At 39.7% G+C, this 15499-nt stretch overlaps 2 protein-coding genes across 2 annotated transcripts; both read right to left on the minus strand.

Moving 5' to 3' along the window:
• Positions 1-673: 673 nt before the first annotated feature.
• On the minus strand, positions 674-4147 carry LOC135467316 (heat shock 70 kDa protein 12B-like). The gene is made up of 5 exons (XM_064745085.1): positions 3908-4147; positions 2968-3174; positions 2527-2686; positions 1570-1706; positions 674-1444 (listed from the first exon to the last, which is right to left on the minus strand). Exons 1-5 carry the CDS (start codon positions 4145-4147, stop codon positions 674-676), a joined length of 1515 nt encoding a protein of 504 aa, XP_064601155.1.
• Positions 4148-8775: 4628 nt separating this feature from the next.
• Positions 8776-11782, minus strand: LOC135467317 (heat shock 70 kDa protein 12A-like). The gene is made up of 5 exons (XM_064745086.1): positions 11471-11782; positions 10954-11160; positions 10507-10609; positions 9498-9884; positions 8776-9260 (listed from the first exon to the last, which is right to left on the minus strand). Exons 1-5 carry the CDS (start codon positions 11780-11782, stop codon positions 8776-8778), a joined length of 1494 nt encoding a protein of 497 aa, XP_064601156.1.
• Positions 11783-15499: the final 3717 nt, after the last annotated feature.

Genomic DNA, 15499 nt, shown 5'->3' on the forward strand with positions numbered 1-15499 from the left:
AACTCACAGCGACTACATTGGTAAAAGGGGGTACTACGTCTTTTCGCCGCGTTGGCGTGGTAACCACTTCGGCCAACTGTGCATCTCCAGACTCTCAGAGCCTTTCTATGGTATATTATAACGTATTCTGTCCATAAACTATAAATAAATAATACAACTACTAAGAACATCATATTCTTGGTTAGTTGTATATGTTAAACATATATGATTTTATGTTAAACACCAAATCTGTAATGTGCCAACTCAAAACATATATCTTGGGTTTACTTTGTAAGCTTACCTTGTCTAATACTTACTGCCGTAGCAACCATCCGTAACTACGAACATTCTATTTTTGGTTAATTTCATATATTTAAACATAAATGATAAACACAGAATGTGCAATACATGTGCCTACTAAAAACAAATATCTTGGGTCTTAATATCTGGCAGGATATCCTATCTAATACATTTACTGACACAGCAACAATCACGTGACACGTCTTGTTAGTTGATGCCTCAAGACCAATTCTTCAGTGAAAGTGATATCAAACATTACAACAGTATTCGCAACAAAGTTCAGACCCCTTCCGCGTTCAGAATATTACGTTGGGGTAAGCTGTTCCAAGAGCTCATATTTTTTTTATCTTCAGTCCGCTGTCTGTGGCTCTGGATAGCATACAGATAGTCTGACTTACTTTGTCACAAAGTTAAAGGTAGCGTCGAAAATCTTCCCGGTCGTCTTCTCGTGAGCTTTCACCTTGAGCTCTGTGCCACCAACTATAAACTTCACTCCGACTTCACGGTTCTTCTCTCCCGTCAAATCCGGCAGGTCTACTCTGAAACTACCTAACTTAAAACATGAAGGGTCAGTTGTATATTTGGATTTGGTCACCGTGGATTTGTACACTGCCACCGTCATTTTTGTTTGTCCAGAGTAAGTCGGAGAAAAGGTATGTTCGCTAGTTTCCATACCATATGGCACTTCTTCATCAACAGAAACAAATCTGTAAAAAATATCCTTGCACTTCCTCTCACCTTCAATCATAATTAACTTGTCAGGATCATGTTCACCATCAACAAAAGTGGATAAGCTACGAATTCCGTAAGTAAAGGCAGCCAGACGGATTCCAATGGCACCGGGCCGATGGCCGAATATCACCGCCCCTTTCACCACAGACAGGACGGCGTCCAGTGGAGTGACCACATTCACAGACCGGAAGTTCTTCCTGAACTCCTCTTGGAGAAGTGGCGATTCAGAAAACCCACCCACCAGTAAGATGTGGGAAATTCCTCTACACTTGGGATCCGCCATTAGTGTTTCTACATGAGTGATAATTTTCTGAATGGTTGGTTTCATCAACGACTGCATTACTTTACCACTGATTCTCATCTTATCGCCTGTTAACCGAACATCTCTGGATAACCCAGACTCAGCCACTTGGTCCTCTAGCGAGCACTTGGTCTGAAAGCTGAACGTTTCATGTAGAGAAGCCGGCAACCGGAAGGTGAATTTCTGTTCATCATTACTAGATATCCTCCGTTTATTGATTTCAAATTCTTTCTCAAGTTCCAGCCAATCACCTTTACGGTAAAAATCTTGAGCAACAGTTCGGTGAACTGGTCGTCTACCTGAGTGCCGCCCCAACCTCCCCCGCTGGCTTTGTGTAGTTCTTTGAGATCCCCGTTTAGCATCACCTCGTGCACTGTCGTGTCCACAGTACCACCTGGGTAAAATAAAACGTTATCAACCAAGTTTAGGCCCATGAGTTACATTCTTTATTTAGATACACATGTAGGGATGACAGATTGAAGAGAAGCCACACAGTTTCAAAATAATGAGTGAGTAAAATAATAAATGATGTGAGTAAAAGCCCTCTGTCCAAAATTCTGGGAAATGATCCTGTATAGTTTATCATGCCAATGTTGTTGATCAACCATGCCCACACCTAGTTTTTGCCGTTAACGGTTCAACAGCCCACACTGTCTACAGTGTGATCATATAACCGCCACACGATTAATCAAAATTCTGTGCCATTTTACTGGTAATCACTTGCTTCAAATCAAAGAGTTTCTGTATATTTCAAACTTCTATCCCTAGACAAGCAGTAACATTATCCATGCGTCTATAAACCTACTCAATATATATAAGATCTATTCAGTATATGCTCTATGAGGCACAAGCGAATGATCAATATCTTGTAAATTGACTTCTTCGGCGTAGTATATAGCTTCATCGCCATGGTTGTTAATTCTAATGAATAATAATTTAAACTTGTGAATATTCAGGCAGGAAGCAATATGGATAAACTCATGACCTTATGTATTAGATGAACAGTTACCACTTCATCTGCATAAATACGTAATTGTTCTTCTAAAGCGCGTGCAATCAAAGTGCAGTACGATTTGAACAACGACACGATTGGGTACAATGACGTCAGATCTTATAGAATCGTTAAAACAAAAATGGTTTAGATTTAATTCCACGACTAGAATCCCTACGCACATGGCATACGAATGATAATGCGTTTACATTATGTTAAATACCTCCAGCGTCCACGACAATGTATCGAGATCCATTCCGCGAGATGTCGTCTGCGTCACAGAATTCGTCATCGGATCGACTGTTCGCTAATAAGGACTGACAGAAAATGGAGGCCGCTTCCGGTTCCAGTGCAATAGCCAGTTGATCTCCAAGTGTGCCAGACTGGTTAAAGAAACAAAACATGTAAATATATGCTATCATTTGTTGTTTAAACGATATCGAAAAGGATGTATCATTGTGAACAAAAATATGAATATGGTAAAAGAATACACTGACTTTTCTTTACACCTGAGTAAAAATCAAGGCTGAGTGTTAAAATAATAACCCAATTGAATACCAGTGTTTTGTGTGTAATAGATTATTAACAGTCAATCGGATTATATGATAGAAAATCATAAACATCAAAGAAACCATTACATGAAAATTTTGTCTCGAATTTGTACATGTAGAGCGGCTTTCCTCATGAACTGCTTGGCATCCTCGTCCCAGATAGCAGGTACCGTCAGCACGTATTGGATCTCCGAGTCAGCCACTTGCTGCTGAAGGCTTCCACTGAAATGCTCCTTAAGGTACAGTATTGACATGGCAAATACACTGAGGGCATTGAACCGCTGTCCGGATACTGACTCCAGCTCCATAGTCTCACTTATCTGAGGTACAAACAAAAACCAGATAGACTAAAGCAGGTGCATTATGAAAAAATCAAACAATAAAGTGGTATTTTTGTACGAAAGAAAGGCAACATACCACTCATCAGTACTTGAAGCAATGGTACTGTACGACCTTATTCGTTCATCTTACTTCCTAGTAAATATTTTTGAGTACCGTCTAAAACACAGGTGAAATAAGTAAATACTAACTAGTAAAACAGAGCTATAAATGTTAAATTAGCAAGTAAATGCTTGATACAAAACATGCAATATACTCCGTGCACAAAGGGCAGAAAGTGTACCAGGGGACACAACTTTTGTAACTCATCCATACATGTGACGTGTACATGGCATGCTCTTGTCTCTGTTGAATTTTTATCATTAACATCTGTGTGTGCCAGTCCTATTAACAATAACAGAGCAGACCACACATTTTTCTGTTCATGATCCAAAGGTTACCTTCAGTACTTATATCCATTATACAAATAGTGCATGCTGAGGGATGGGATATCAGGACCGTGGGATATTTCAAGATCCATGGGTATATATCCCCACAGTTGTAAGGGAAAATTTGCGTCGTCATGTTGAATTATCGTCATATTTTATCGTGGCAATAAATAAAGACTTTAGAGCCCAGGTTGTCGTTTTCAGGTCTCTTTGTGTCTTACCTCAGATTTGTAGAGGTTCATCTTAATAATAACAACCAGTTTTTCTCCTCCTTGTTTTTGGCGACTTGCGAGTACTTTGTCTCTGCTTCATATCCGAAACTGTGGAAATCTCCATACGGGTCTATCAGTACAGAGGTCGGGGTTTTGTACGAGGTCTGAAGGTGGTTGTCCCCATCTGACCAAACCTTGTTGGTTGTAATCTTGAGTTTATCAGCCAGAAACTCGTGTTGGAAGGAGAAGGCGTAGCCGGAATATGTTGTACCGATATCAATGGCGATCACCATAAGGGGTTTGGAATGGGCCATGGTTACCCGGTTTACTGCCAGGTCAAGGCTATGTGAACTGAGGAGAGAGGACTGTTCAAACTTAAATTTCAGATTTAACTAAGCCGAGTTTTCAATTTTGTAAATAACCCCAAAGCCATTGTGTAATAATGTATTAAACATGTACTAAATCTGCTACTGCTATAATTGGGATGGAACAAGAGCCTTTGCTTCTGAGGTATGCTAAACCTTTGACTATAAAATCTGACAATACAGGTATGAGCTAATACATTTTTGAATAACCGATGATAGGACAATAACTCGATATTAACTAAAACTGATTATAATATATAATTCAACAAGTATATGTAAGCATAAGTGTGATTTTCTTTATTTGTCCATCAGATAAGAGTACTGAAATAAACATGTGAAAATTTGCAAATGTGATGAAACTGGGCCAGTGCATAAGAATATCTTCAAGATACAACAAAGTTAGCCGAGTGTATAGGAGAAATCCACGTTAAGTGCCCCACAGACTCTAGGACGTATGATGAGCTATACGTCGATTCGAACATGCGACCCGGCGGGTAATAACATGTAGTCTCTGAACAGACCCATTCTAGACCGCTGGGTTCTATATAGGCGGACATAAACCGTGTATATTTGGTAAGTTTTGGCCTATAGAGCACGTTAAATCTCCCTCGGTAAGCTTGCAGGCCTTGATCGGTACAACGCTGAGATAGGCTACATCAATAGGCCTGCTCCAGGCTGACAGAGAAAAGCGTTAGAAACTGAATGTTTGTACTCGACAATCAACTTTTCTCCCAGAAGACTTACAACACTGGCACGGTTCTGTGAAGAGGAATTAATCCTATATCTGTAGTGTCGACAACTCACCTCAAGTATATTGATCGCTGGCAAGCTAAAGATTACCACCCTGCTGGATGCTTTCTGGCTAAATGAGCAGGTTGGAGAGACAGATGACGTGGCACCCCAATAACGAAAGTGAAAGCAAAATTACACATCACTACCTTCGCCCGACTTCGCTCTGGGATTTTCCTGGAGTACTTCAAGCATCGATATAAATAGAAATACAGTTAGCGTTATACCATATGAATCTCTGCATGCAATGTCACCGTAATCAATCCCTATTATAAATGTCAATTGCTATTATTTGTGCAATATGGACAATTATGAATCAGTGAAATCATCGAGTTCATGATCCAAGTATTGTATAAACTTCTCCTTACTAAAATGTGCAAATATACATTTGTGTGGTCATGCATGGGTTCATTGTTTATTCATTATTCCTGATCAAGTTAGGTATGATACACAACTGGCACTAAATCCCCTTATGATCATAGTGAGTATATCACGACTCCGTCATTCCTTCTAAAATTTGTGTTAGGCATCTTAAATAGCCAGTTATCAGATCTGCAGCACCCAGGTGAAGTTGTGTATTAAACAGCGGCCCTCACCGAAAGCAGGTGCTCTGAGATGGCAGAGAGTCAGGCTCCAGACTCGGTGGGTGCTATCAACGCTGAGTTTTATCAAGTATCTTGGTACTGCCTTATTTAGGAGGCCTGTCTCTTAAAAATGCCTAATTGCTTGTGGTATGATAGTCTGACTTCATGCAGTGTCTGGGAAGTTTTGCTAAAACTAAAACATTCTCAGCCGCTCACAACTATATATACATATAAATACATAAATGCCTGTTTTACTATGTAGTCTGTCTACATAACACGTTTTCTTCCATGGTCAAGAGTCCTATAGTCGTTTTTGCATGAAGTGGGCACAGCACTTACACACGCTGTTTGAAGAGAAAGGAATTATAGCTGGAATTTTTTTAAACAGCAGCCAGTATGTGTACTAGAAGAATTATATAATCTTGTCAATGAAGGATCCTTTCACGAGGAATTTATCTGACATCATTGCCCACCACTCTCATTAAGCTGTGATCACTCGTTAAATCTTTCTTATCACGTCTGACACCTTGCATATTATGTAGACATGTGTATTGCCTTCATTCAACATGCCGAAATGACCGATCCACCCAAGAATAGCTGATGAATATAAATATAAAAAGATTACCCAATGAAATAGTAGTTAATGATGGACAGCCAAGACGAAACATCATGCAAACGTTGTCCACATACACGGCGGTAGAAGGCAAGTAAAATCTGATAACAGAAGCACTTTTCACTCTCTCTATACGACTGAGGGCAAAAACGGCATAATCATCTGCATAGCTTGGTATCACACTAAACCTTGATGTCAAAATAATTTATTTCAAATATAATCCATCTTTTAGTGATTTCTGTACATTCAATGCATTTCACAGCTGCGTCTGAAATTTTCTATTTGCATAAGCCCTTTGCAAACTTGAGCGTGTGTGTGACTGGATGATGATGACGACTTGTTAAGTTCTGCTGGAGATAGACATCCGCTTAGGCATCATATAAAAGTAGTTAAAGGAGTGGCATAAAAGCAGGAGCAATAGAGGTAGTGTGTGTCTTGATTTAAGCCTTTACCGGGGTCTCGTCTCTGAATCACTGGTGGTTTACTCCGTGGGCATAGATAAATATTACCACCGGTATCAGTGAAAACGAATCAAGTTTACATCTAAAGTGAGACATGAAAAGGAAGGTTACATAAAAGTACATTTCAGTTCTGCAGTGGATGTTTCCTAGGCAGTTGGCTGTAAACAGCTATCCAGTGTGGTATTTGTTATGACTGGTGAATGTCATGTATTGTGTTACTTGACTTTGAGTATGTGAGGCATCCTGTGTGGTGTTTGTTGAGTATGGTTGGTAATGTGTCACGTATAGTGTCAGTTGACTGAATGGGTGAGGTATGGTGTTTGGTGTTTGTTTAGTATGGTTGGTAATGTGTAATGTATGGTGTCAGTTGACGAGTTATAGGTGAGGTATCATGTCTAGTGTTTTTGGAGTATGACTAACAATGCCTCATTATCGTGTCAGTTAACTGTAAATAGGTAAGGTATCCTGTCTTCTGTTTAGTGTGTCATGTATTCCGTTAGGTATCATGCCTGGCGTTTGTTGAGTATGATTGGTAATGTCTCATGTATCGTGTTAAATGACTATGAATAGCTGAGGTATCCTGTCTCCTGTCTGGTGTGTCATGTATTACGTTAGTTTACTGTGGGGTATCATGCCTGGTGTTTGTTGAGTATGATTGGTAATGTCTCATGTGTCGTGTTAATTGACATGGGGTGGGTGAGATATCATGTCTCCTGTTTTTTGGAACGATTAATAATGTATTATTTTTGTGTCAGTTAACTGTGAATAGGTGAGGTATCATGTCCAATGTTTTTTGAGTATCATTGGTAATGTCTCATGTATCGTGTCAATTCACAAGGTCAGGTATCCTACTTGGTCTTCGTTGAGTATAACTGGCAATGTCTCAAGTAACGAGTCATTTGAATGTAAATACCCGAGGCATCCTGTCTCCTGTCTAGTGTGTCATGTATTACGTTAGTTTACTGTGAGGTATTATGTCTGGTGTTTCCACGTACATGTATGTGGTTGGATGAGCTGACGTTTACTGACGTCTGTGTAGAAGTAAAACGTCTTTACAGACATAATTTTTTTCAACGATGCAGCCCAGTTCTTCACGGAAATAGTGATAAAATTTGCAAACGTTAAAATCGAAACAATTAATAACCAGAACATAGCTTTTGGCGAAGCCATACGCAGATTCCTGGACCAGCAATGACGCAATTCTTGATTGGTGTCTTTTATAGTATTTTACCGGATAACACTAATAGACACACAGTTTTGTTATACATTGTACCATTAACCTGTCTATAAACTACCCTTCCGTTTCCCCAACATAAGCTCCGATGCAAAATCGATCTCGACTAATACACATTTAGAACAGTTTATATTCCTGGTTGATTATATATGTAATAAAATATGTTTGTCTAGAAACACGAAATCTGTAATGTTTCAACTAAAACACTTTTCTTGGGTAATGTCTGAGAGGGTATCAGGTCTTCTACATACTTGCCAAACTACCATCAGGTCACTACGAACATTACATTCTTGGTTAATAATACATAGTAAAAATGTATCCTAAGAAACAGTAAATGTGCAATGTATCATGTAAAATATTTGTCTTGGATAATATCAGAGAGGATATCTTGTCTAACATATTTTGGATTTTCAACTATTGGCTTAGTATGAATATAGTATTCTTAGTAACTTGTATATGTTAAACATAAATAATAAGAAACAACAACTCAGCAATGTGTGTTCTAAAACATATATATTGGTGAATAATATCTGACAGATTATCTTCTCTAATATATATATACTGCGTGACAGAGCAACCGACACGTTACATAGCAATAAAAGTGACATCTCGTATTAGTTGGTAGCTCAACATGAATTCCTCAATATATGTGCCAAAGTATTTCACGCAACTATGGATTTAACAATGATGAAATGGTTATCACACACCCGACACTATTCTGCGACAGAGGTCTAACCCTTCCCCTGTTTAGAATATCAGGAAAGGCCGACTGTACTCAGACTAATCTCCCAAATCATCAAGTTTTAGACTTGGGTCTAACTCTATAGTTGGGTATAGCACATCTTCTAGTCCCAGGATCGTCCGGATGGTCTGTTTACTTTGTCACAAAGTTAAAATTAGAATAAAATTAAATTAAATAGAATCGGATTAAAGGTATGTTCATTAGTTTCCATACCATATGGCACTTCTTCGTCAACAGAAACAAATCTGTTAAAAATACCCTCGCACATCCTCTCACCTTCAATCATAATTAACTTGTCAGGATCATGTTCCCCATCAACAAAAGTGGATAAGCTACGAATTCCGTAAGTAAAGGCAGCCAGACGGATTCCAATGGCACCGGGCTGATGGCCGAATATCACCGCCCCTTTCATCACAGACAGGACGGCGTCCAGTGGAGTGACCACAGTCACGGACCGGAAGGTCTTCCGGAACTCCTCTTGGAGAAGTGGCGATTCAGAAAACCCACCCACCAGTAAGATGTGGGAAATTCCTCTACACTTGGGATCCGCCATTAGTGTTTCTACATGAGTGATAATGTTATGGATAGTTGGTTTCATCAACCCTTGCATCGCTTTGCCACTGATTCTCATCTTGTCGCCTGCAAAGCGCAAATCTCCGGATAACCCCTGCGTCCGCCATGTGTTCCTCTAGCGGCCGCTGGTTGTAAAAGCTGAACACTTCACGTAGAGAAGCCGGCAAGCGGAAGCTGAAATTCTGTTTCTCAACACTAGATATCATCCGTTTATTGATTTCAAACTCTCTTTCAAGCTCCAATTTATCCGATTTGTGGTATTTGCCGAACTCCTTTATCACCTTTACGGTAAAGATGTCCGACAACAGATCGGTGAACTGGTCGTCAACTTGAGTGCCGCCCGAACATCTCTGGATAACCCAGACTCAGCCACTTGGTCCTCTAACGAGCACTTGCTCTGAAAGCTGAACGTTTCATGTAGAGAAGCCGGCAACCGGAAGCTGAATTTCTGTTCATCATTACTAGATATCCTCCGTTTATTAATTTCAAATTCTTTCTCAAGTTCCAGCCAATCCGATTTGTGGTGTTTGCCGAACTCCTTCATCGCCTTTACGGTAAAAATCTTGACCAACAGATCGGTGAATTGGTCGTCTACCTGAGTGCCGCCCCAACCTCCCCCGCTGGCTTTGTGTAGTTCTTTGAGATGCCCGCTGGACATCACCTCGTGCACTGTTGTGTCCACTGTACCACCTGGGGAAATGAAACGTTACCAACGAAGAGTAGAACCATAGTTTACACTCTACATTTAGATATGCATGTGGTTGAAGAGAATGGACACATCAAACAACAATACTGAGTCTGCAAAACTGCAGATATGACTGAGAAATGATGCTATATACTCGTTGTTCGTCGTACGTTGCCGACACCTAACTGTTGAATTTCCAAATTAAACACTAGATATTCAACACAATGTTTACACGTTAACGTGAACGGAATGGAAGTTTTCTCTTTCTCGATGTCCTACACAATGATGAAATCCAACAGAAGCACACATACAACCTGGCGTAAAACTACTAATCCTGGTATTTACACTAAATTGATAAGTTTATTAAACATCAAATAAATTTAATTGCAAGTTTTTTTTGCTGTAACATGATCACATTCGTCAAACTGTGTGCAGACATTAATTTCAAAAAAGTGGTGAACCAAGCAAAACAACGGAACTTGGATAAAACATAGTTAAACAGTCCACGTTTTCTTGAGTTTTTCTTTATCTCAGTTTAATGTACATAAAATGATGATTGTACGTCTTGTAAATTGACCTAACTATTCCCCTATTCTGATCCAATCCTCGAGATGTCGTCTGCATCACAGAATTTGTCATCTGATCGGCCGTTTGCCAATAAGGCTTGACAGAAAATGGAGGCCGCTTCCGGTTCCAGTGCGATAGTGAGTTGATCTCCAGGCATTCCAGACTGGCTAAGGAAACAAATCATATACATGCATGCTATCGCTTTATTTCGACACAGAGCTCGAGCAAATTAATTATATTCAGTCAACAACAACGTTGGTTTTATAATGATTTCGAAAAACGGTTCTTTATTATGAATATAATCAGGAAGATGCCAACGAAATACAATTATTTTTAGATGACTATTCTTTACTATATACGTCAGGAAGACTTTGTGTTGAAACAGTTGCCCAAATGAACACCAGCGTTTTGTGTGTAATAGATTATAAGCAACAGTTCGGAATGTATTGTAGATAACCTTAAATATAAATTAAACCATTACATGAAAATTTCATCTGGAATTTGTACCTGTAGAGCGGCTTTCCTCATGAACTGCTTGGCGTTCTCGTCCCACATAGCAGGTACCGTCAGCACGTATTGGATCTCCGAGTCAGCCACTTGCTGCTGAAGGCTTCGACTGAAATGCTCCTTAAGGTACTGTACTGACATGGCAAATACACTGAGGGCATTGAACCGCTGTCCGGACACCGACTCCAGCTTCATAGTCTCACTTATCTGAGGTACAAACAAAAACCAGGTAATGAATATTTTATACCAAAAAGTCAGTCATAAAAGTTCCATATTGATCAAGGTTCAGAGCAAAACATAAACACCGAACAACGCCTGCTACACGTATATCAAGGAAAACAACTCTAGTCAGAACGCCATTCCCCATAGATCACCTGCTATTCTCTCTTTACACTTGCTTGTATCATCTTCCTTTAACAAAATGTGCAGGAGATACACATAACGCAAATGCCTACACTACATAGATTACAAAGCTTAACATGTACTTTGGTAATTAAATCTCTTCTTCGTGTCTCACCTCAGATTTGTAGAGGATCATCTTAAATCGACGGAATAACAACCAGTCTTTTTCCTCCTTGTTTTTGGGGAGTTGGGGGTACTTTGTCTCCGCTTCATATCCGAAACTGTGGAAATGTCCATCCGGGTCTATCAGTACAGAGGTCGGGGTTTTGTACGAGGTCTGAAGGTGGTTGTCCCCATCTGACCAAACCTTGTTGGTTGTAATCTTGAGTTTATCAGCCAGAAACTCGTGTTGGAAGGAGAAGGCGTAGCCAGAATATGTTGTACCGATATCAATGGCGACCACAAGAAGGGGTTTGGATAGAGCCATGGTTACCCGGTTTACTGCCAGGTCAAGGCTCTGTGAACTGAGGAGAGGGGACTGTTCAAACTTAAATTTCAGATTTAACTAAGCCGAGTTTTCAATTTTGTAATTAGTCCCAAAGCGATTGTGTAATAGTGTATTAAATATGCAATAAATCTGCTGCTGTTGTAATTAACATTGGACATTAGTATTGGCTTCTTGGGTTTGCTAAACCTTTGACTATAAAATCTTACTTAACACAGGTATGAGCTAATACATTCTTGAACAACTGAACCCAGGACAAGAAGTCGATATTAACTGAAACTGATTGTAATATATGATTCAACAAGTATATGTAAGCTATTCATTAATGAGATTTTTTGTCTGTCCACCAGATAAGAGTACTGAAAAAACATGTGAATATTTGCAAATGTGATTAAACTGGGCCAGTGCATAAGAATATTTTGATGATACAGCAAAGCTAGCCGAGCGCATAGGCGAAATCCACGTTAAGTGCGTATGGTGAACTATACGTGGATTCGAACATGCGACCGGGCGGGTAATAACAGTCTCTGAACTGACCCATTCCAGACCGCTGGGTTCTATACAGGCGGACCTGTATACCTTGTATACTGGGTAAGTTTTGGCCTATATAGCACGTTAAATCTCCCTCGGTAAGCTTGCAGGCCTTGATCGGTACAAGACTGAGCTATACTACATCACTACGTCTGCTCCAGGCTGACAGAGACGAGAGTTAAAAACTGAATGTTTGTACTCGGTATTCAACTATTCTGGCAGAAGTCTTTCAGTACTGACAAGGTTCTGTGAAGAGAAATTAATCCGACATCTGTAGAGTCGACAACTCACTCAACGTAATTCAATCCCTATTATAAATGTCAACTGTTATTATATGTGTAATATAGACAACTATGAATCAGTGAAATCACCGAGTTCGTGATCCAAATATTGCATAAACTTCCCGTAACTAAAATGTGCAAATATACATTGGTATGGTTATGCATGGGTTCATTGTTTATTCATTATTCCTGATCAAGATAGGTATGAAACACAACCGACACTAAATCCCCTTAATGATCATAGTTAGTATATCACGACTCTGTCATTTCTTCTGGAATTCGTATTAGGCTTTTTTAATAGCCACTTATCAGATGACCTGCAGCACCATGTGGTTAGGGGACGTTGGCACAGGACTGCCCACTGGACTGGACGTGTGCATGACGAAGGGCACAGCACTTACACACGCTGTTTGGAGAGAAAGGAATTATAGCTGGAATGTTTCTAATCAGCAGCCAGTATGTGGTTGAGTATGGTTGGTAACTTCTCATGTATCGTGTCAGTTGACAGGGGATAAGTGAGGTATCATGTCTGGTGTTTGTTGATAATGATTGGTAATGTGTCATGTATCGTTTCAGTTGACTGAATAGATGAGGTATCATGTCAGTGATCTGTAAATAGATGAGATGTCACTTCTGATGTTTGTTGAGTATGATTGGTAATGTCACCTGTACATTCCCAGTTAACTGTGAATAGCTGAGGTATCCTGTCTTCTGCCTTGTGTGTCATATATTACGTTATTTTACTGTGAGGTATGTCTGATGTTTGTTAAGTATGACTGGTAATGTGTCATCTATCGTGTCAGTGAACTGTGAATAGCTGAGGTATCCTGTCTCCTGTGTAGTGTGTCATGTATTACGTTAGTTTACTGTAAGATATCGTGTCTAATGTTTGTTGAGTATGATTGGTAATGTGTCATCTATCGTGTCAGTTGACTGTGAGCAGCTGAGCTATCCTGTCTCCTATATAGTGTGTCATGTATGACGTTAGTTTACTGTGAGGTACTGTGTCTGGTGTTTCCACGTACATGTATGTGGTTGGATGAGCTGACGTTTACTGACGTCTGTGTAGGAGTAAAAACGTCTTTACAGACATGAATTTTTTCAACGATGCAGCCCAGTCCTTAACGGAAATAGTGATAAAATTTGCAAACGTTAAAATCGAAACAATTAATTAACCAGAACTGACCGCTCTGACGGTAAGATGTTGCAGAGGTTAACAAATCTTCGCCACGGTCCAGCTACAAATCTAGCTCTTGGTTTATCTGCCATTTCATACCGCCTCAAGGCTCAAACGTAAAATGTATAGAGGAGCGACCATGACATAAAGGTACGAGCTCTTCCCACATGCATACCGATCGTAAAGCTTATGGTATAGTATATAATAAACAACTAAAGCTCTAGAAAATTAGGCAAAACTACTTTCATTTTATTCCTGAAGGAATACACATGTTTCTATTCACATAATGCATATGGCGTAAAACAAAAAAATACATGTCCCCCCTCTTCACCAATGGGACTTGAGATCTGCGAACATAGAAGCGCTACTTCATCCTGAAAACATAATTACAACTCCTGACATAGCTTTTGGCGAAGCCATACGCAGATACCTAGACCAACAATGACGCAACTCTTGATTGGTGCCTTTTATAGTATTTTACCGGATAAGACTAATAGACACACAGTTTTGTTATAACCGAATATCACCACACCCTTTCACCACAGACAGGACGGCGTCAAGTGGGGTGATCACAGTCACTGACCGGGAAGTTCTCTCGGAACTCCTCCTGGAGAAGTGGCGATTTAGAAAACCCACCCACCAGCAAAATGATGGATGGATAGATGGTTTCATCAACCCTTGCATCACTTTGCAACTGATTCTCATCTTGTCACCTGTAAACCGAACATCTTTGATAACCCAGACTCAGCCACTTGGTCCTCTAACGAGCACTTGCTCTGAAAGCTGAATACTTCACGTAGAGAAGCCGGCTACCGGAAAGTGAATTTCTGTTCATCATTACTTGATATCCTCCGTTTACTGATTTCAAATTCTTTCTCAAGTTCCGGCCAATCCGATTTGTGGACTGTGGCTGGGGTGAAACCCAAGTCATTAAAAATGTTGGTATACTCTCTTCTTCGGAGGTATGTCTACCAGCCGAATTGGTTCTGCCAATATAGCCTGACTTCATACTGTGTCAGGTGTGTTTTCCTAAAACTGAAACAGTTTTATACATGATCCACCCCACTCTATAGCTGATGATTATCAGATATAAATACAGTACCCAATAAATAGGTAAAATAGTAGTTTCCCTATAATTATGGACAGAACAGACGAAGCAACAAGGTGCATAGGTTCTCCACATACACGGCCGTCGATGAAAGGTAACATCTGATAACAGAAGCACTTTTCGCGCCCTCCACGTGTTATTCACAAAAACAGGATATCATCATTATGTTTTAGCTCTATTTCTATATTTAGTGCAGTTCATAAGTGCGTCTAATTTTATATTTGCATAAACGTTTGCAAACATGAGCGCGTACGTGTCTGACAGGCATAATGATGACGGCCTGTAAAGAAACATCCGACTCGTCGTCACATCATGGCAGTGAATGGAGTAATATAAAAGCCGAATCAGTATACATAATCCCGGTTTTATTTAATCTGTTACCGGATATTCGTCTGTCAAATCATTGGTGGTTAGCACCGTGGACATCCATAAATATATCCGCAGGCATATAAGTGAAAACGATCCTGTTCAAATCTGAGATGAGGCACAAAAAGGAATGTTACATGAAAGTACACATTTAAGTTTAACCGTGATTTTGTTATCTAAGTATTTTGCCTTATTCATATTTTCTGTATGCATGATTTATTTACTAATTTATTTGA

This window comes from Liolophura sinensis, chromosome 6 (assembly GCF_032854445.1).
Source record: "Liolophura sinensis isolate JHLJ2023 chromosome 6, CUHK_Ljap_v2, whole genome shotgun sequence".
NCBI lineage: Eukaryota > Metazoa > Mollusca > Polyplacophora > Chitonida > Chitonidae > Liolophura > Liolophura sinensis.